Here is a 22,448-nt window from a genome sequence, read left to right as displayed (position 1 = left end):
ACTTTCAGGAACTGGTATTTATTATCAAAGTCATATTTGATGTCAACAAGATGCCACAACTACAAAAAAAATTGCGCACATTGCAATCTCAATGCAAACAATCAAATGGAACCCCACTTATTAAAAAAATTAATTCAAATTACCCCAAAAAGCAACTGAATTTTTTAAACATCTTTATACATCCAGCCAACAAATTAAAATGGTTAACAAGAAAAAATACAAATTCAGAGGTCTGGTATTGATGTTTAAAAAAGGCAACTGCTTAAGCATTTCTATCGATTCGAACATCAATCTCTCGGCCACTCAGCTTCATGCCATTCATCATCCGGCAGGCTCTCTCAGCCACCTCTGGAGACTCAAATTTAACCACACCGCACCCCTTGGACTTTCCGTTCTCCATCTTGATGTCGGCGTACAGCACATGGCCTGGCACAGGGAGGGAAGAAGAGACCACACGCATCAGGCAAACCCAGAGCTCAGCCTCAGTCTGGGCTCCACTCAGTCCAGATCACCTGTTGGATTTCGGTGACAGAGTCAAAAAGGAGAGAGGCCCTTGCATATGAAGTGAATGCTTAGAATACCACATATGGTGCCAGAACTACAGCCCCCTCCACTATATTGCCATTGTTCTCCAAGCAGGACAACAGCTTACCCTGTGAAAAACCTGCCAAGCAGCTTCAAGTGTTTGCCTTTATGCTTCAGCAAGTTACACAGAGAGGAGACTATGTGGAGCCAACTTTAAATTACAATTCTAGAGGCTTGATTGTTGAATACCACCATCTGGTCACAAGGTCACAACCAATATGCAGTGAGCAGCTTACATATATCAATTCATAAACCTATTAAGTATCCAGGTTATTAAGTATACAGGTATGTGCCAAGTACAAAAGAAAAGGGTCTATAACAGAGTAAGAGCCAAAGACACATCAGTGGTGTTAGGTCCCATAATTCTTGTGCTACTAATGGCTTGGGGAGAGATGACACTCCAATGGCTTCTCATAATAAAATTCTGAAAGATATTAAGTAGCAATCAGAATAAACACTCCTGCCAGAGCAGGGCACAATGGTACACATCTGAGTTCTAGACCACACTGGAGCTACATGGCAAGACCCAGGCTCAAAAGAAGGGAATGACAAAACAGAACTAAAGGAAGAACCACAGAAAGGATAATGGAAAGGTGGCTCACCTGTAATGTAAACCCAGCCCTTGGGAGGTGAAGGTATGAAAATCAAGAGTTCATGGTCACTGAGGATACAGCTCAGTGGATACAGTGCTTGCCCAGCATACACGAAACCCTGGGTTTGAACCCCAGCACTTATACAAACCAGGTTTGGTTACATACCCCTATAATCCCAGCATTCAGGAGTTAGAAGCAGGACTAAAACTTCAAGGTTATTTTCAGGTATATAATAGTGAGTTTAAGGGCCAGTCTGAGCTCTAAGAGACCCAATCTCAAAAAAACAAAACAAAAACACCCCCCCCCCCCCGCCAAGATTTCAAGGTCATCCTTGGTTACACAATGAATTTGTAGCAAAATGGGGCTAGCTGGATCCTATCTCAAAAAGAAAACGAGAAAAGGAGAAGGAAAAAAGAGAAAAAGAGAAGGGAAAGGAAAAGCAGAGAATGTTACAGGTTCAAGGGCAGTAAATAGGGAGATGGAACCAAGTTTCTAGAAGCTTTTGAGTTTGCATTTTCTCAGAGGTGGGGAGAATGGCATGCTCCAATCTGAGTTTTTGGAATATCTAATTACAATAGTGACTGGCATGAAATTTGCAACAGAGAATCAAAGAACCAGGCAAGAAGGTGGTTTTGACTCTACAGCTTGCCCTAAAGAACCAGGGGAAAGCACTAAGAACACTACAATGTGAGCCATTTCTGAACAAGGAAACAGGTGTTTTGATCAAGCAGCCACCCAGACCTTGGTGAAATGGTAGCAGGGGAGTATTGCATCTCAGTCACCAAGGAAGCTTTCCAGAAAGCCTAGTGTACCAATGAATCCACAATCAGACTTTCACCCCACAGTGTGCCCAGACCTACAACTGCTGAGCAAATGAGTGCTCTGGGGAACCAAACCAGCTATGGGGCTTCATAGCTGGGGAAAAGCAACTTGTTTTAGATTTACTTTTTTTTTTTGCCTCTTATGTAGGAAGGTGGTTCTTATGTAAAAAGACAATACTGCCTCCTCTCAGAAATTCTTGAGAAAACAGGAGTGGTGGTATTTGCCTGTAGTTCCAAAACATGGAAGGCAGAGTCAAAGAATCATGAACTCAAATCTAGCTTAGGTTATAACAGAGACAGAGAGACTGTCTCCAAAATCTAACTAGAAAAGAACAGCAAGGATGAAGGCAGCACACAGCATGACACATACCTGGATACCCAGCACCTGCCTGAGTACCTGCAGAGGCAGAACAATGGCAAGGCCCATCGGTGCTCTAGAGCCCATGGGCAGTGGTTAAGGCTAGGAAGAAAGCTTCACTGCTCTAACTCAACAGCATCACCAATAGCCACAACACAGGAATGCACACAGATAGCCTTTCTCAGACACTTACCACATTCATTGAATTTGTCCTTTAGCATCTTCCATGTAAAATCAAATGGGAGCTGAGGAAAAAAAAGAGGCAAACTAAGCTGTAATGCAACCAAGTCTCAACATACAGACATCACAATAAATATGAGAATATGACTTGAAGGTTTTCTTGGGCTGGGTGTGTAGCTTAGATGTAGGGTGATTTGCCTAGTATGTGTACAGTCCTAGATTTAATCCCCAGTAGTCCTCCCAACTCCAAAAATCTCTACTTCTCATCATAGAGAGACAGGGTGCCTTCCTTATGACAATCAGCAGGGGACAAAACAAGTCTTTAGTTTATGAGGGTGTCCTAAGAGCTGAATGGGCAACCCACAATTCAGTGATGAAATGTAATTCTATCTCAACCACCTTTCTCTGAATCACTGTGCCAAGACTGAAGTGTTCCTCAAGCCAAGGGAATCAATCAGAAACCACAGACCTTCATAGCCCAGGTCTACTCTATTGCCCTTCATATAACAGGCAAACACCAAACTACTGTATTTTTGTTTCTTTGTATTTGAGATAGGGTCTTTCTTGGTAACTCTTGCTAACATGGATCTCACATGTTAAAGGAGCCACCTACCTTTTACCCCTTGAGTGTGGGGGTTAAAGGAATGGGCCACCATGCCTAGCCCTGGGACTATTCCTTCCTGTAAACCCCCAACCTTCAGCCCAGTTTTGGGGATGAGCAAGTTGTACTCCCTATGCTGCCCAGCTCTCCCTTCTGCGGACTTCCCTCTGGACTACATCATTCAGTTCACTGACTCCCCACTAAGACTCACAACAAGGCTAAAGAGTTCCTAAAGAACCACTTACATTTCTCACAAATATCTGGCAGGCCTTCCTGGCTACTCCAGGTGCATGGCCTCCAGCTCCGCCAAAGGAACCTGCGAAGCTTCCTCCAAAGTTGCCCCGCTCCATCTCAATGGCTCTGTCAAAGCTAGCACCTCCAGCGCCACCCATGGCCAGGCCCATTCGCTCAATGCCAGCGCCTAATGCTGGGCCCATGGCAGGGCCCATTCGCTCCAGACTGTTGGCTCCCATTCGCTCCAGGCCCATGCGCTCCAGACTGTTGGCTCCCATGCGCTCTAGGCCCATGCGCTCCAGGTTGTTGGCGCCCATACGCTCCAGGCCGGTTGCCATACGATCCATCACAGGGCCCATGCGCTCCAGGCTGGCCCCCATGCCTGTGGGCACCATGCGATCCATGCTCAGGCCCATACGCTCAATGGCAGGGCCCATGCGCTCTACACCAGAGCCCATGCGCTCAATGGTTTGACCCACTCGGTCAATGGGCGCGGCCATGCGCTCCAGGCCAAAGCCCATGCCGGCACCCATGCGCTCCACGCCAGAGCCAATGCGCTCCATGGTCTGGCCCATGCGCTCAATACTGGAGGCCATGTGGTCAAGACCTAGTGGGCCCATGCGCTCGATGCCAGAGCCCATGCGCTCAACTGAGCCCATGCGGTCCATGACCAGGCCCATACGCTCAATCTCAGAGCCCACTCGATCCATGCCATGGCCTAGGCCTGCGCCCATGCGCTCCATGCCAGCACCGCCAATGCGGTCAATGCCAGGGCCCATCCTCTCGATCCCAGGGACACTGCCTCCAGCTCCACCTGAAACAGGAATAAAAAGCACAAGTGGAAGTCAGGGACTTGTGTAGGTATTCATATACCAATGCACATGCCTGGCTGGGTCAGATTCCAAGTTCAACCACAAATCAGGAAGTCATGCTCAAAGAAATTTACTATTAAGAAAACTCAACATTAACAACAAAATCTCCACAATCATTCTTTCCATTCCATAACACAGGTAAAAAAAATTCACAATAAAATTTACGGAATAAAAAATCCACCTTCACTGGGAGATGGTAGCGCATGCCTTTAACAGCAGCACTTGGGAGGCAGAGGCACGTGGATCTTTGTGACTTCAAGGCCAACCTGGTCTACAAACTGAGTTCCAGGACAGCCAGGGACACACCAGAGAAAACCCTGTCTCAAAACCAAAAACCAAAACACAACAAAAAACCCACCCATCAAAACCCAAAAAAATGTCATTTCCATGTTGGTACCTATGAGTCACATATCAATTCCTGAAAACTTTGTAGTTTCCTCATCAGCAAACATTGAGAACTTATCTCAAAGAAGCATGGAAAGCTTCATACTCAATAACTCAGGGTAACTGGTAAAAGTTACATGGAAATAATTCAACCTTTATCCTCTCAACTGGTCCCTCTTAAGATGACCTACTGACAGCCAATCTGGCTGTATTTCTTTAGCACTTACAGACACAAAGTGATTACACAGCCATATAAGCAGAAGATAAAGAAAATAAAAATGCCTATATAGATCCTCAGTGTACACATGCATACAAACAGGCCATTCCCTAGAACCTTTCCTTCTGTGAGGGAAATTGACAGCTTGTGTACATTTATTTCATTGGCTTTGAAAGATGCTGATAACATGGCACGGTCAATTCTCAAAGAAGCCAAGGGTCAATGACCAGTGCACAATGACCCTCATCCATGGTGCTTGTAACCCTGGACAGGAGCAGTCTGGCTCAATCACCAAGGCCATGGCTCACCACTTCACCATGCAGAGCTCAAAACTAAAGTTTCATAGTGCCCATCTCTCAACATAGCAGTCTAGCTCATGGCTAGCCTACTACTGACCCAGGGTGAACATTCAACAAGAGATCAATCAGCCAGTTTTATAATATGTAACTCGCCAAAGTTGTATGACCTGGAACAAGCCAATACATCTCTCTTTGCCCACTTCTGTGACTGAAATTCAGCACACTGGTTGACAAAAGAAAAGAAAAAAAAGCACAACTTCAAGAATGTTAGTTTCAGAACAGAAATTGCTCAGAAAGCAACTTCTTCACATTTGCAAGAGGAAAAGGGTTCTGACTCAACATATACTGTAGCAATGATGCTGGTAGCCCCATGCCAACAGCAACAGAACCAAGATAGACCTTAGCAAAACCCCCACAGAAATGCCTGGCAAGTGGCATCCACACCACATAGCTCACAACTACCTACCAAAGCTATTTAAGCCAGCATTGGCAATAAAAATGCTAATTAACTCTTAGTTCCAGCTCCCAAGGGGTCTTCTGCCTCTGGGTGTCTCATGTGCACATTTTTATACCTACACACACCCTTAAAAAAAAAAAAAATACATTTAATTCTAAGTGCTTATAAAACTATCATGGAAGAATATATACCCAAAATATTTTGATACTCACTCATCAATGGACACTGCATGTTTCAAAAGCATTTGTCAGTATTAAGGTGGTGCACTTTTCATTTTTAAGAGATTTTACATGCACTGGCTTTTTTTTTTTTTTTTTTTTAAACAACCCTCTGAGGTGGTACCTATTATTTCCTTCTCCCATTTTATAGGTGAGTAGACAAACAGGCATAGTCACTTGTCACAAGTCACATAGCTACAAAAAGGCAATGATTGCCCCACCCTGGGTAGCCTGTGTCAGAGCCCATGTTTGTCACACCACTGTTATCTCCATTAAATGTCTGTTCTAATAACAACAGCAGCAAAACACAGAACATCAAACTAAGTGATTCCTACCTCCTCCCTGCTTTGCAATGATCTCTCCTCTCTTCAGTGCATTACTTAGGATTTCTAAGGAAACCAGGAAGAAAAAATAATTAGACAAATTTCTCTGTAACAGAAACCTGCTCGTTATGTTCTAGAAGCACAATAATTTGCTTTTATTTTTGAAAGAAAAAGGGTTTGAGAAACATACATGTAAACAAAGTCATTTTACAGAAAATAGGAAAGCCATAATGCTAGGACTCCTTATAGCTTCAAAGTCAGGCCTGTAATTTTGTTCAGGAGAGAGGAATGATGTGCATTAACAAACAGGAGGAGAGGGCCCACAGCCTCTTCTCAGCAGCAGTTTTCTAAAGGTGTACTGAAACTCAGTATTGAGTGTCTCCCACTCAGAAGCCTGCATTGACTCCACCCTTCTCTGTACCACCAAACAAATTAAAGCTACAGCTGTACAAAAAGCCAGGAGGTGAGGTCCATCAGCACACAACAAGCAAGCATGATGTAATGTTGACAAAGACACTGGACAATTATATCCCTACCCCACTGAGAAAACACTGTTGCTTGCTGGCCAATGGTTTATCCAAGCCTCCTTAAAGTTTGCTGTTGCTATCATTAATATCCTAAATTAGAAATTAGAATAGCTTTATCATGTGAGAATACAGCTATGAACAGAAAATAGGTCCTTAACCATTAGACTTCTTGGCTATCAGGATTGTTTGCAAACAAGACACAGAAATTTATGGAATGATATATATAAGTACATGTGTTTTCTGGGCCATTCTTTAGGATCATATGCCAATATCAGGACACTGTGGGCATGTGGCCATAGCAGTTTTAGAGTACCCTTGCTAATGGCAGGCACCTGACAGTCCAGAAGTCACCTCTGCCACTCCTGAAGAACACTGTCACTAGGGACTCTGCCATCTCCTTTTAGTTCACACCTTCTACTGTGTGGTATTTATAAGAGAGCAGAGGTTAGGGAAGCCACCTGGTCATCTTTGCAGAATATATGACAGCATGGACAGTATTTGCAAGTATTTTTGAGAAGACATTTGAGTGTACCCTGACTGCTGATGGAGAAGTAAAATGATTAATCTCCTAGACAGATTTGGGGGGGGGGGGTGACTGCATGCAGGTTGTGGCTGTGCCTACTTCAGCAGACCCAGAAAGTTTTGAGAAGGAGTCTGAGTTAAGAATCCAGCTCCACAAGGCCTGGGAGACAGAAGAACATTCCTGTACTGCTTTTGGCAACAAAAAGTGAACTTAAGTGTCGTACATGAAGCCTCTGTGTCTGTCAGAATGAAAAGTCTATGATGCTGTGTTACATAAACAAGGGTATTATACACTGGTCCATCTGTGTTGGAATAGCAGTAACAAAGCAGAGGCTTAGTGGTTTGTTTTAGGTTTTTAGAAGCTGTCCTGGAACTAGCTCTTGTAGACCAGGCTGGTCTCAAACTCACAGAGATTCTCTGCCTCCTAAGTGCTATGATTAAAGGCGGCACTACCACCACCTGGCTGTGAGTTAAATGTTTTGCTCTTTTACTCTTTGGCTTTTTTTTTTTTTTTTTTTTTTTTTTTTTTTTTGAGCTCCCAAATAAATAACACACAGAGGCTTACTTATTGTTAGTTATGAACGCCTTGCCTTAGCTTGGCTCATTGCTAGCCAGCTTGTCTCATCTTAAATTATCTTGTCGCCTTTTGCCTATGGGCTTCTTTCTTTATTTCTGCATATCTCACTTTACTTCTTTTTCTATGGCTTGCTGTGTAGACAGGCTCCTCGTGTCTTCCTCTCCTTGTTCTCTTGCTGCTTCTCTCTTCCTCGTTTCTCCTTTCATTTATATTCTCTGCCTGCCAGCCCTACCTATTATATTGGCTGTTCAGGTCTTTATTAGACAATCAGGCCAAGAATTACAACTTCACAGAGTTAAATAAATGCAGCATAAACAAAAGTCACACACCTTAAAATAATATTCCCCAACAGAGGTTTGTCTACCAGAAAGGCAGGAGAGCTTCCCCAACAAATCTGGATGTTTCTTTGTCAATATCATGGCCCAAAACAAGAACATGGCCTTCAAAACTGAAATCAAGATTATGCCATGGTTTCTGTGTATTCTAAGCACTCTGTGTCTCCCATGTGGAGATTGTTATTAAGTCTTTGTGGTGAATAATCTGTATTGCATTGGATATTTAAGTAACTGTTTGACATGGTTTCCACCATTGCAACTGGCAGCTAAACTACCTCGTAGGCAACAAAATGCACAGGAAATGGAAGATCTTTATTGAGGGTCAGTATTCATCTGGAAACAACCTTGCTACACAAACACCTGAGACTCACTTCAGGACATGTCTGGGGTTCAAAGCAAAATACTGAAGCTTACTAAGAATGCCTACAATAGAAGTATCTCATCACTGAAGTTTTGGTCTCTGTCCTTCTATGTGCACTTGAGGTTGCCAGGTCATAAGAAAATCTAGGAATGGTCAGGCTTAATTACTGATACAGAAGTGGCCACTTTTAAAATCATGACTATTATTGACAAGAACGGATAGAACTTCTTGGAAACTAAAGTTTACTGACAGTTTTTGTTTAAACAGCAGATATTTGTAGACTTAGAAATTGATATGTAGCACATGCCTTTGGAATCGGAACGTAGACTGTTTTAAGTTAGAGTCCAGCCTAGTCTACAAAGCAAGTTCTAAACTCTGTCTCAAAAATTAAAAAGGAAAATTTTTACATTAAAATATTGCCAAAAGGCTAAACATTTATAAAGCCCAAAAGCTCCTTGTCTTTTGGGTTGGTCTTTGCATTCTATAGCTGTGTTCTATTTATTATTTTGCAAAATAACAATTTTAACCTTTGATAAAGCATATCTATGAGAATAGATATACCTTTGCTATATTTTTCAAGAAGTTTAATCTGTATGTTGTATATTTAAAAAAAAAATCTTTGAAAAGGAAAAAAAATCTAATTTTCCTTCAGTCTTTTGTAATGTGGGAAAAAGTACTAACCTTTCTGGTCCTCAAGCATACTAGCCTCAAAGCACATCTTGTACTATTATCCCCATAACCACAAAGGAGAACCTACCTAGCTATTTATTGTATTCCAAACAATTAGGGGGAAAGTTGGACAGTACAGAGAGATAAGGTAGCTCCTGTCTGCTAGTAAGTACCCAATTTGTTCTTCCATGATACCCAAGATCCTAATACATCAACCTATTCCCTATGAGACAGAGTTTTATATCACCAAACCACATACTGAAAAAGTTGAAATGGCCAAACTCTTTCTACAGACATTCTCAGACCTACCAAAGTGGGTGCACCACTGACCCTGTTCTTTATGCCTTTTCTCCTTCAACCACTGAACCTAACTGTCCTAGCTGCCCTGTCTGCTGGCATACCAAAGCTGCCTGTGCCAGATCTCTGGGCCTCTAAATGTCAGCTTCAATTGTTCTTTTGCCTTGTCTCCCTACACTGCTGCTTTCAGCATAGCTTATCTACTGGCTCTCCACAACAATCCTTTGTAGGTCTTAGCATACTTCATGTGCTGCTGATATATCTACCAAGGGCCTGGAAACAATACTTGCACATTAGACTACTCTTCTTCTGGCCATTTATAGCTATTATCTCTTCAAGTGTCTCTGTCCCAAGGTCAGGGCCACAGACCCATTTCTGAAGCACCAAGAGCAGCTGCTTGCACAAAAAAGTGCAAAGATCTACTTACTGCCATGATATGAGAGGGGACTCTGTACAAGTTCCAGAGATAAAACAAATAATCAAACAAGAACATCATCATCAAAAAAAAAAAAAAAAAACGGAATAAACTCCAAACCAATCAAGGCCATTACTCTGAAAATCAACTTATCTATTTTATTTGGTATAGATTGTTCTACTTCTTTCTGTTTGATTACAAGTAGTAACGGAATTCAAGGACTAAATAGTATAATCAAAAAGAAGATGCCACAGTAGCAAGAGGTAGCAAGGCCTGCAGGTAAGGTTTCCGTCTGGGTCAGAATAGCAAAAACTTTCTTGTCATGGAAAGTAACCTCACAGACCACTTCAGGACACATAGGTGAGAGAGACAGTTACAGAATGGTAATGATGGAAGGTTCTGAGCATAACATCATGTCATTTTCTTGTGGCCACAGACATGACACCAGTGTTTTAAAATATATCTTTTAATAGAGGACTATTCTAGTCATAGAAACAAATCTAGTAGTAGCAATAGAAAATGCACTCATCCTAGTCAGATACAGGTATGAACTCACTCCTCCAAATTTTAAACTTCAAGAACCTGAAATTAAGCCAGATGGTCAGAGAAACCAAGTTCAGAAAAAGTAAAATTGTTTCTCCTTTTCTAAATGTAGATGTCTTTATTATTAGTAATTTTACTCTTTATTTATTAGCAAACCAAGCAGATTTCCTTATGCCATTTTTGTACCTACTAGGTTTTGCTTGATCTCTCCCTCATTCTCCCTCCCTAGAGGCTAGAAACCTTTTATTTTCTTGTATCACATGGCCTGCTCTCCCTTAGCCTCTTTCTTCTACTCTGTAGAGTCCCCTATACTACCACTTGAATCAACCAGGTGAAGCCCATAGGCAGTCTATTTTAATTTTCAAATGTGTCCAATTTGGGTCTGAGGATGAAAGGCAGGAGTCAAGTGTAATGCCTTAATACACAGCTAAAGGCTTTTATCATCCCATGCATTAACAGGGTCTTAAAGTCCCAATTTTGTTTATTACAAAAGAAAATTTATTATGAAATATTATTCACTTTAACTTCACAAACATTACTATGATTTTATCTATAGAATGACTCACTGGCCTATAATTAATAGTGTATAAATTAGTAGCACACGGACCACAAGGGTTGAATAATGATTATCAATCAAATCAAATTGCTCACATCTTTTTTTCAGTTTTTTTCTCCCCCCTTTAAAAACATTTTATTTAAACTCAAAGGCTCCAGAGCTTGGTCTGTCTAAATCTCAGAACATAGATACAGCCTGTGGAAATCTGTTCTTTACTAAATGGACAAAGTGGGAGATGCACCAAATATCTACTCCAAAGGTATAATACATTCCAGTTAGAGCAATAATCACATTTCCTTCCTACTTATATGAGCCAACATTTTATCAAGCCAGACTTCTCTTTCACTTTTTATGAACACCATGGGTGCAGCAGACATGTCTAAAAGCATACTGAAAACATATACCTCTGTCCCTGCATCACTGATGATGTGGCTGCCCTACATCTTTTTTCATGACCATCTATCTATATTAGATACCAGAGAAAAGATAACAAAAGGCAGATAACTGTGTGTTCTGGAAGCTGGATAGTCTGTTCCTCAAAAGCACCCTATAAGATGCTAATCTGCCCCATTGTAACTTGGACACATTACTACAGACCAGCAAAGAAACATTTAACCACAAATCTTCAAGGAGTCATTGAATTGCAGCAGCAGCTCTTCAGCAAGTAGAAGTCAAACTTCCACTGGCATACAGAGAATTTTCAAAAGCAAACACATGCAGCTTCTTAGCACAGGGGTTGCCAATGTGCTTAAGGCAATTCTAAAAAACAGGATGGAGGCACAAGGAAGAGGCCAGAGAGAGGCTGAATTCGTATCATAGCATCACTATTCACTGGCCATGTAACTTTAGGTAAGTTACTCTCTGTGCCCCAGTTTCTGACAAAATGAGGATAATATACTGACTGAAAGGAGTTTGTCATGTCCAGAGAAATTATAAAAGTATACTAGCAGTTAGTGGGTGGAACAGTCCTCTGTGGACCAGGTCAAGCATACATTTAGCCACTCATGCTATGTTTTCTGCTTCTCTGACCAGAATGAACTTGTAGATAGGTCCATGGTTGAATTCACGTCTACATAAAGTCAAGTAATCAGAATCAAGGCTAGCAAGATGATGTCAACACACCGCTAATACTGTAATACTAGAGTTACCTTCAATACAAGGTTGTAAAGGGATATTAAGATTTGTTACATAACTGGATTTTAAAAATGATTCTGTCCACATTTGGGAGTCATCAGCAAAAAAGATCTAGAAAGAACCAGTCCAACATTCCATGTCAATGGTGTTTTGGAAAACATTCTTTAAGAAATTATCAGAGGGTGAGGGGAGGGGCAGTAGGAGGAAGGGAAGGGAGGATTAGAACAGCAGGGAATGAGATGGCCAAGGTGGGGAGGGATGCAGTGGAAGAACTATAAAAGAGATATCTTAATAGAGAGAACCACTATGGACTTAAGAGAGAAACCTAGTCTAGGGCAACTCCCAAGAATCCACAAGGAGGACCCCAACTAAGACTCCTAGCAACAGTAGAGAGGATGTCTGAACTTGCCTACCCCTGTAATCACACTGATGAAACCAGACAAAGAGATCCACAACCAAGCACCAGGCTGAGCTCTGGGAATCCAGTCGAAGAGAGGAAGGAGGGAATATATGAGCAAGGGAGGCCAAGATAATGATGGAGAAATCTAGAGACAACTGAATCAAGCTTGTGGAAACTTATGACCTAGGCCCTCTATATGTGGGAGACAGTTGTGAAGCTTGAACTATCTGAGGGGCCCCTGGAAGTAGGAACAGGATCTAATCCTGGTACATGAACTAGCCTACTCCCTATGGTGTGATGCCATGCTCAGCCTTAATGCATGGGAGAGAGTCCTAGCCCTGCCCCAATTTATTGTGCCGGAATATGTTGACCTCTCATGAGAGACCTCACCTGTGAAAAGAAGTGGACTGGGGGTGGGGAGCAGAGGGGTTCGGGAGGAGGTGTGGGATAACTGTGGTTGGAATGCAAAATCAAATTAAAAAATAAAATAGCAAAAAGAAAAAGTTACCATCAGGGGTTGGAGAGATGGCTCAGTGATTAAGAGTACTGGCTACTCTTCCAGAGAACCTGAATTCTATTCCCAGCAACTACATGGTGACTCACAACCATCTATAATGGGATCTGCTGCCCTTTCTGGTATTATGTCCAACATACACAGATAGGGCACTCACATACATAAATAAATCTTAAAAATTACCACCATTATTTGTGTATGTGCCTGTACACACACGCACGCGCACACGCACACACACACCAACACCCAGAACCTACAGAGTTCAACAGAAGGTGTCAGATTCCGTGGAACTGGAATTACAGATAGTTGGGAATCATCATGTGAGTGGTAGGAATTGAACTCAGGTTCAAGAGCCATGTGTACGCCTAACAGCTGGGCTACCTCTCCAGCCCCTGGAAAATGCTTTTGAGTGTACAAAGCATAACCACTGAAGCCTATATGTGTTTGAGTACTGTAGGCAGTTAAGGAAATTAAAAATTTTATTACTCAAATACTGAACTGATCTGGTATGTTGGCTACATTCAATTGAACCAGGTCTAGCTAAGTCTACCATTTTCAGCAATTTAAAAAGCATGTGAAGTGGAAAAAAACATAAGCAGGACATTACACACAAGAGTCTAAAGGACAGTCTAAAGGACAGCAAGAAGCCCTTAGCCACAAAAGACAGACAATACACAAACAGAAGGAAATGCTATTCTTACCATTTATTCGGCCCATGTTCATCCCAGATCCAAATCGCCCCATGTTTTCCATACCACCACCAAAGGGTCCTTCCATGCCTGTAAGAAGTTATTTTAATGTCATCCCGACAAGTCTCTATATATATTCATTAGGCAAGAAAAAAATGTTTTATGTTTCAATTTTGGCATTATGTCAAGAACTTACCAAGCTTTAAAGCTTTTGGTGGGGGGAGTTGGTTCCCTTTTTTAAAAAACAGGCTTGATCCAACCCCCCCTCAGTGAATAAAACAAAACAAACAAACAAACAAAACCCCCCAAAAACAAAACAAAAACAAACAAACAAACAAAAAAACCAAAAGACTCCAAAGAGATGGAACCATTTGCCCAAAGTCACAGAGCTAGCCTGTGAGAAAGTCAGAATCAAAGTCAACATCCATTGGAATGAATGATGGACAAATAAAACAAGTAATTCCCAGACTTAAACTTCTAAAAACCCAAAGAATACTAAGCAAAGCTTGGAAGACAGGAAGATGTGAGGAAAACACTTAAAAAATGATTACACATGTATGTCATTTTAAAATCTTACCTCCAATTTTATTTATTCCAAATCCTATGCCTTCCATTCCCATTCCTAAAAAAAAAAAAAAAAAAAAAAAAAAAAAAAAAAAAAACAATGCAAACTAAGTTTATGTCAACAGTAATGTTTAAACTTAAAAGCACAAAATTCCAAACCAATAAATGAATACAAAACTCTCTGTTGTTATTATATTTCATCAAAGGTGGGGTGGCCACCATTCCAACTGTCAAAATACCTATTGCAAGCAAAAACTTTCAACAGACTAAGTTTAAATGTGGCTTAAAATTACAGCTCATGTAATCTTATTAAGTGACCAGGCAGACACCATTAAAAATAAAATATAATGATCAGACACATTCACTTTTTAGAATGTTGCAGAACAGAAATAGATATTTAATAAAGACCCTATGAAAAGCAAAACTTAAATAATAAAGTAGAGTCTAAAACTACTAAAGCTCTCCCACATCCCCAATCAGAATGTGCTAAGAATGGTATTGGTTGAGGCAGAGGAGCATCCATAGCACTACTTCAAATAAGTCAAAATCTAGATTCAAAAGAATCAAATATGCCTTAGTAGCATGGAAATGCACTACATACAAACTTAATGATGAACACAGACATTCTTCCTTGTGACCCATGAGTTTTGCCATGCATAAAAGCTTTTAAAACTCCTTTTATTCTATCAGTGCCCACAACTCTAGAAAAAAATCATGTCAACCTCAGGTGCAAAAAATAGTCTTCTTGACAGACTTAGAGCACCAATGGCAGAGCTGTGGTACTGCAATTGCAACCTACACCATTATTCAGTGTGACACTGGGTGAGACCAACTCTATTCTATACCTTGCCTCCTTCTACTGAATGGCCTATCTCTGCTCAAAAGTTATTATGACGCTAAGATGAAGACGCACATTGGCTTAAGAAAATTTTTTTCAACTCAAAAAAACAAAAAAAAAAAAAAAAAAAAAACACTGCTTTTATGGACATGAGGCGAAGATGAAGAGGGGATTTTGTGCCAATTGTGCCACTTATTCTATTTGAAAAACTCCAGATCCAACTACCCTAATAGTGGGCTTTAATAAATTGAATTTCCCCAGTTATCCCCAGTCTAGGCATACTGTAATTCATACCTGCAGGCCCTAGGTTTCCCATTCCAATGCCTTTGTTCAAGTGGTTGGCATCAATAGGCTGCCCTCCAGGTCCTAATCCCATGCCAATACCACCAAGTCCATCTGGAAGAAGCAGAGAAAGTCAGGAGTATGGATTCCCTTTCTCAAAACATGGTGACCCCCAGAGGCAAAACAACTGGTATATTCTAGCTGCCATACTTCATCCCTAGATCAAGCAAGCCAGGGTCTAACTTGACTTCAACACTTATACACCTGTATACCTGGTTGAATATTGCTCTTATGAAGGTACACCATTTTACATGCAGCCAGACTGGAGTATATAATACGTACTTAAGCAATAAAGGCAGCCAACAAGTCATTTCCCATATTCCCAAGATGGCTCAGGGGTAAAGGCCTTATTCCCAAGCCTGAAAACTTGAGTTCTAACTCCAGAAACTATGTGATGGAGAAAACTGGTGCCTACAAGTTGTCCTCTGAACTATAAGCCTGTGTACATGTATACATATACACTAAATAAATAAGTGCACTAAATGAGTAAAATTATCATAGCCCCACTACACAGCTCTAGCTCAAACTCAAAAAAATCCACATGCCTTCTGAATATTGGGATTAAAGCTGTGTATAATGCCTGACTGAGCCCCCCCCCCATTTTTTCCCCAAGAAATCTAACCTGTTTCCCTCACCCCCCTCTTTTAGATACAATATCTCACTATGCGGCCCAAGGATGGCCTCCAACTCGAGATCATCCTGCCTCTACCTTCTGAGTTCTGGTTCCACAGATCTGTGTCACTACCTCAGGAATTATTAAATTGATACCCAGTGTGTCTTCACTGCTATGCTCCACAAACACAAACAAGAACCTAAGAATACAGACTGGTATCTGGGAACAGTCACCAAAGCCTAGCACTTAAATCAAGGTAAAAAAAACAAACAACAAAAACCCTTGACAAACTCTAGGTACTTAATCTGGCTAACAAACTAGGTTTTTTAATTGCATGGCAACAGCTCCAAGGAGTCGCCAAGGCTTACTTACTACTCCAACACACTCAAAGCTCTGAGGTCAACCCTTTGAACCATGCCAAAAGAAAAAGAACCAGGATAATGGGCTCCCTAGGGTTCAGTGCTCCTTTACCTCTAGAGCAAGTGTCAACAAGAATCACAGTAAACATGCTAAGTGGCCACTTACTTGCACACGGGTGGTAAGGAAATATGGTCCTTTCAACAGACAAGCCATCTTCTATCTATCTCTCTGACACTTTTTTTTTTGGGGGGGGGGAGATACTGGGCAACTTGAACCCCCTAGCCAAGCACTCAACCACTGAACATTATACCCGATGCTCTGATCTATTTTTAAAGGCACAGGCCTCTTTCAAGCTAGCAATCATCACAATTTCATTCACTTTTTCGTCTAAAAAAAACCAGCCGTGGTTAGCAGTCACTCTTCAGCAACCACTAAATTGCTACCTTTTAGAGACACCTGCCTACAGATGGAACCGAGTTTTACCTATTCTTCACAGTGTCTGCATTTCCTTTCTTCTCACTCTCTTTTTAACTAAGCACTACTACATCAATTAAATCTGCCAGATTTTACTTATCTATCCATAAGCTAAATGGATCACTTCCAATAACCCATCCACTTTTCAGAGAGAATCTACCTATGTATCCATGTTGGCTTTAAACTCATTATTCATATCCTTTAAACTCTGAGTGCCACAACAGGTATGAACCATCAAGCCTGGCTTGATTTTTTGACTACCGAGTCACACTACTCTAAACATCTATATCATTTCTTCGTGTTAATCCTTGGAACATACCTGAAAGGGGGAACTACTAGACTACATAGCAAAATCCAGTGCAACTTGGCATTCATTACCTTTGCAATTTGTTTGTCAAACCACCCCAAGTACTTAATTTTGCCCTCTAAATCTGGGCCGCCGGCCTTACCACAGTGTAATCCAACAGCCCTTCTTATAAACAAACAAACAAAACTGTGTGTACAACAGAGTAAGACAGTGCCTTAGCTACTTTCCAATTTCTGAGAAAAGATAAGACACCACCACCAAGATAACCTAAAAAGCAGGGAGTGTGGCAGCAAGAAAGCAGACATAGTGCTATAGTAGTAGTTAGGAGCTCCCATCTCTACAAGCAGAGAGCTAACTAGGAATGTTGTGGGCCTTTGGAAGATTAAAGCCTGCTCTAGTGACATACCATCTCCTATAGGCCACACTTCCTAGTCTTTCCCATACAGTACCACTAACTGGGAACCAAACATTCAAGTGTATCAGCCAATGAGGGTCATTCAGACCACCACAGACAGACAAGACAGCATGTATGCATGTCTTGGTGCACAAGCAGAGGTCAGAGGACAACTTGTAGAAATCAGTCCTCTTCCTCCACCATGTGAGTCCCAAGATTGAACTAAGGTCATCAGGTTTTGAATCAAATGCTGTTATGCTCTGAGCCAGCGCCAGTATCTAAAACTCAAGTTGTGAATTTTTCCACTTATTTCTTACCCTGAAAAATTTATAGAAAAGACTGGCCTAGACATGCATGGCAGTACACACCATTAATCCCAGCACTTGGGAAGCAGAGGCAGACAGATCTCTGTATAGCCAGGCCTACATAGTACAACCCTGGGTGGGTGACAGACAAACAAATTGATCAAGACACCCCAAGTCTAATCTTCCACAAATGTAAATACATCTGTAACAGTTTTCCTATTTGGTATAATTCAAAAACTTACGGGGAAGTTGCTGTGGTCGTTCAGGAGGGAAAAAATCTCCCTTGGGTAAGGCCCTCTCATCCTGGAAAGGGGGGGAAAAAAAAAAAGGGAAAAGACCTCAATATAGCAACAGCAAGAGATGGAAACAATTACCACCAACAACTAGTTAGAGGCTAGGTGCTGTGCTGCACATCTCTAATCCTCCTAGCACTTGAGAGGCTTAAGCAGAAGGATCAGGAATTTTAGGCCAGCTTTGTATACACAAGTTCCTGGCCATTCTGGTTACATGAAATTGTTACAAAAACAAAAGATAAATAATACTAACAAGAATCAGGTTTGGAGATGTATCCCAGAAGTTAGCACCATGTGTCACTCCCTAGCACTATGGAAAAAGCAAAAGTTTAAACCAAAAAATCAGATAACCAGTTAAATATTAAAAAAAAAACCATGACACAGAATAAGCATATCAAACATAAAGAAGTATGTAGGATCATGTTTTTATCTTCTGTGCCAATAGGAAGGATAAAAATACATTTGTAATACTGGGTTGGTGGGTTAGGACCTAAGCAAGAAATACAGTGAGGCTCACACCACATTTTCTTTTTTTTGAGGCCTATGAATCCATTAGCTATTCAAAGTAGCAAACTATTTTAAATAACAAAAAGGCATAGTTCCTTTTATCTTATTCCTGAATGCAAATCCTAACCAGACTGCCCTCAACAACTTCCAGCACTATTTCTATTAATTGTTATTGTTTATTAAAACTGAACTCCAATAGACCTTTAAAAGCTGTCTGAATCAAATACTTGCTCATCACAGATGTTATACTAACCAAACACTATATGTAATACTTTGAAAACTGGAGTTCTATGCAAAGGATTCTTTCTCACTCATCACTTGCTCAGGCAGGATATTCAACAGACTTCTTGAACATAGCAGTTAAAAGTCAACCAGACAAAAGTCATGAACAAGACATGTATCAGCAAAGGTACACATCACTCTACAACCTACTAAATAATGACATGCAGGTTTAGTTTAAGGGCTAGATGTATAGCTTCAGTAACTACATTTTTGCTAACTTATTTAACATATTACATACAAAGAAAATAATTCTAGTAACTCACCATTTTCACGTGCATTGGTCTATCAAACAGCAGCTGGCCATTGAACATAGCTGGTATTACAATTAAGGATACAACTAAGGCTATTTCTAACAACTGTCAAAGCATGCAAGATAAAATGACAAAAAGAAAACAGCTCTATAGCTACCAGTCCTCTCTGTGAATTCATGAGAAATTTCAACTCTTGAGGTGTGAGGCTTTGTGATCTTACACTACAAAATTTTTCTGGCCTAAGTAATTGCAGCAGTTTTCTGTGTGTTTAGCAGGCCAAGAGTCCTATCATTTCATAAGTATTATATTTTCTGGGTAAGGTACCCAGGAACGGTCTCCTTCTCCTGAGTTTAATTCCTGTATTCATATGTCACACACTATACTTTTTAAAAGATGCAAACCCCAGGGCAAGCTTAAGGCAAGGAGATGAGGCCTCTTCAAACGATGTCTACTCCTAAGAGACAAAAGGTCCATAAGGGTAGTACAAACTAAAAGCCCCAGTTCTCCTAAGTAGTCCATTTCCTAAACTCCTCTAAAGACACCAGGAAAAAAAAAAAATTCATAGCAGTGCCTATAATGCAACCACACCTTCTATCCATCTGTGTTCCACTCCAGAAAATTTCACATTCTGTAGTAATTTATTCACTCTAGTCACAGAGAAAAATACAGTTATTTCTACCTTTATTATAATATACTATTAGTTTGCCATAAGCTTAACTTCCACAGAAGGATACATATAGCTTGGACAGCTTCAATGGATTGTTCAAAAGTCACAGTGCCTATTCCACGGCTTTTCCCATCTTTATCTTCCAGAATGTCTGCTCGGACCACCACACCAGCCATACTAAATACTTCCTTCAGTTTCTTCCAGCCAACTTTATAATCCAGCTAGGTGAAAGAAGAAGGTAGAAACCTCAAGGTAAACCTCTTGGGGGAAAAAAAGATTTGTTTTTTTAACCACATTAACAAGACTTGCTTTGGCTGACTTCACAAGAAAATCAACTTAAGTAGAATTTTTCAAGTATGATTGCAGAGTCTGGCCTTAACTCTATTTACAGTCTCCTTAAATGGTACAGCTTAAGTCTCCTCACATTTATTGAACTAATACCCGCCCCCCTCCCCATAGTTTTTAAAAAAAAAAAAAAAAAAAAAAAAAAAGGCAGCCAAGCAGTGGATAGCACACACTTTTAATCCCAGCATTCAGGAGGTAGAGGTAGGTCTACAGCAAGAGAACTCCAGGACAGACAGGGCTACTTAAAGAAACCTGTCTCTAAAAACAATCAGTAAAATAAAATAAATGGGAAAAAAACAAAAAGAACAAAAAAGTCATCCCTCCCCCACTTTTAAGTCTTAGCAACACTCCTGAACACTTTGTTCTAAAAGTATTTGTCCTTGCAGAGGATAAAGATATCCTCATTCACACCAGACACAATAAACAGCTAGGAATAAACTGCTCACTCTTGCCCTGTACCAAAACTAAACTAAATAAACCCCAATAAGGATGCAAACCCAGCTAGTGATTTTCTAACATCTGAAAAGCTCAGTAAACAAGACCCCAGTAGGATAACCCTGAAGCTGCAAATGCAATGACCATAAGAGAACAAAGCCCAACCCAAAGTCTACTTTAAAAAAAAAAAAAACACTATCTTAAGCCCACTACTTTAATAAATCACTTGTATACCTGTGACATGTGATCAGTATAAAAAGTTGTCTATTTTTTAATTTAATATAAATTAAAAATTTTCCCTACATGCATACTGTTTTCACATTGTTTCCATCCCTCCCCATTTACTTACATTTGCTACAAATACCGTGCTTCCAAGTCTTCCAGCCTGTAATGCATGGATAATCTCATTTGGGATGTTAGGATTATTTAGGATACTGGGTGGGATATTAATCATTCCTGGGCCACCTGGTCCCATACCCATCCCACCAGTCGTAGCCATCACCTTTTGCATTGCTCTCCTTGCATGTTCACCATCAGGATCCTGAAAGAAGCACAAAGTGTTACAGCCAGAAGTTGGTTAGAAGTAAACCGCAGAGACAGTGGAATTGCTGCCTTCACTACTGCAGAGGCTCTCTTCTGCTGGGGTGCAGCTCAGTGGCAATAGCGTTTACATAGCATTTACAAGTGTAACCCTCAGCATAAGTAAGTTTAAAAAATTAAAATTTTAAAAGGACTCTCAGTAAAACATGGTACCAGTGGAAAAGGTCTGTAAACTCAACCCTCAGGATTGCAATTCAAGGCCTGACTGAGCTACAGGTCCAACTCAAAGCCAGCCTAGGCTAGCTAAGTGAATCCTTGTCTCAAAATAAAAGGTAAAAAGCTTCAGGTGGGTCTCTGTTAACAGTCCAATCTGATGCCCCTGGCAGTGTACTCACTGTCTTCTTAAAATCAGATGATACAACTTAGTGGCAGAGCTTATCAAGCAGCACAATTATGTGCCAGGTACTTCCATTTTCAACACTGAATAAAAACAAAACAAGCAAACAAAAAACCTGCAAAGACCAAGAGACAGTTTGAAAGGCATTTCTCAAATTTTTAACAAGAAATAAATCATAGCAATCAGAAGAGTTCTAGAAAGAGCAACAGTTCAGAAACAAAGAACATAAAAATCAAAAGCTGAAAACAATGTTCAACTTAACAAAAATGAAAAGTAGGGGAATAAAAAGATTGGCTGACCCAAAAAGTTGAAAATTCTATACTGAAACAAGATCTTCAGGTATGGGTGAGTCTTATTAACTAGTGTAATTTGTATAAAACTCAATGATTTTTCAAAGTTTAAAATCACAGCTCTATAACCTCAGGTTTCCCAAAAATCCCTCAAGGGCATCAGGTGCTGGTACTCAAAAACTGTACTTGAGTACAGTCAATACAGTGTATTGGCACCTGTACAAAATTATGGAAATCTGATGCTGGCATGATTATCTTATTCTTATTTGTGCTTATGTGTCCTTATAGGGGTGTATGTATGTGTGGACATGCTAAGAGAGGACAGAAGAGTTTCACATGGTTGTGAGCATCTGTACTTGGTACTGGGAATCAAATGCAGACTCTCTCTGGAAAAGCAGCAAGTAATGTGTTATAGTCACTGACCACTAAACTTGCACAACATAATTCCTGAACCCTGCTTCCTCAATTAGTGCTAGCAACACATAAGAAATGACTGATATCCTACCATACTTTCCTTCAAGTCCCAAATAAAGTTGTCCTTCTTAAAAAAAAAAAAAAAAAAA

General features: G+C 40.6%; 1 protein-coding gene across 1 annotated transcript in view; it reads right to left on the bottom strand.

The window, feature by feature from the left end:
* Positions 1-2: 2 nt before the first annotated feature.
* Positions 3-22,448, bottom strand: part of Hnrnpm (heterogeneous nuclear ribonucleoprotein M) — a 38,718-nt gene continuing 16,272 nt past the window's right edge. The window contains exons 6-17 of the mRNA XM_051178785.1: positions 21,161-21,199; positions 21,008-21,043; positions 19,946-20,099; positions 19,224-19,273; positions 18,121-18,181; positions 15,378-15,479; positions 14,259-14,303; positions 13,694-13,771; positions 6,155-6,208; positions 3,384-4,186; positions 2,551-2,602; positions 3-426 (exon numbers count right to left, since the gene is read on the bottom strand). Coding sequence (XP_051034742.1) covers positions 263-426; positions 2,551-2,602; positions 3,384-4,186; positions 6,155-6,208; positions 13,694-13,771; positions 14,259-14,303; positions 15,378-15,479; positions 18,121-18,181; positions 19,224-19,273; positions 19,946-20,099; positions 21,008-21,043; positions 21,161-21,199 — 1,638 coding nt within the window. The 3' untranslated portion in view covers positions 3-262. The remainder of the gene's footprint in view (positions 427-2,550; positions 2,603-3,383; positions 4,187-6,154; positions 6,209-13,693; positions 13,772-14,258; positions 14,304-15,377; positions 15,480-18,120; positions 18,182-19,223; positions 19,274-19,945; positions 20,100-21,007; positions 21,044-21,160; positions 21,200-22,448) is intronic.

Source organism: Phodopus roborovskii, unplaced genomic scaffold, assembly GCF_943737965.1.
Source record: "Phodopus roborovskii unplaced genomic scaffold, PHOROB, whole genome shotgun sequence".
In the NCBI taxonomy this organism is placed as follows: Eukaryota; Metazoa; Chordata; class Mammalia; order Rodentia; family Cricetidae; genus Phodopus; species Phodopus roborovskii.
Note: the sequence above shows the minus strand (reverse complement) of the source record. Positions and strands in the feature narration are given on the sequence as shown.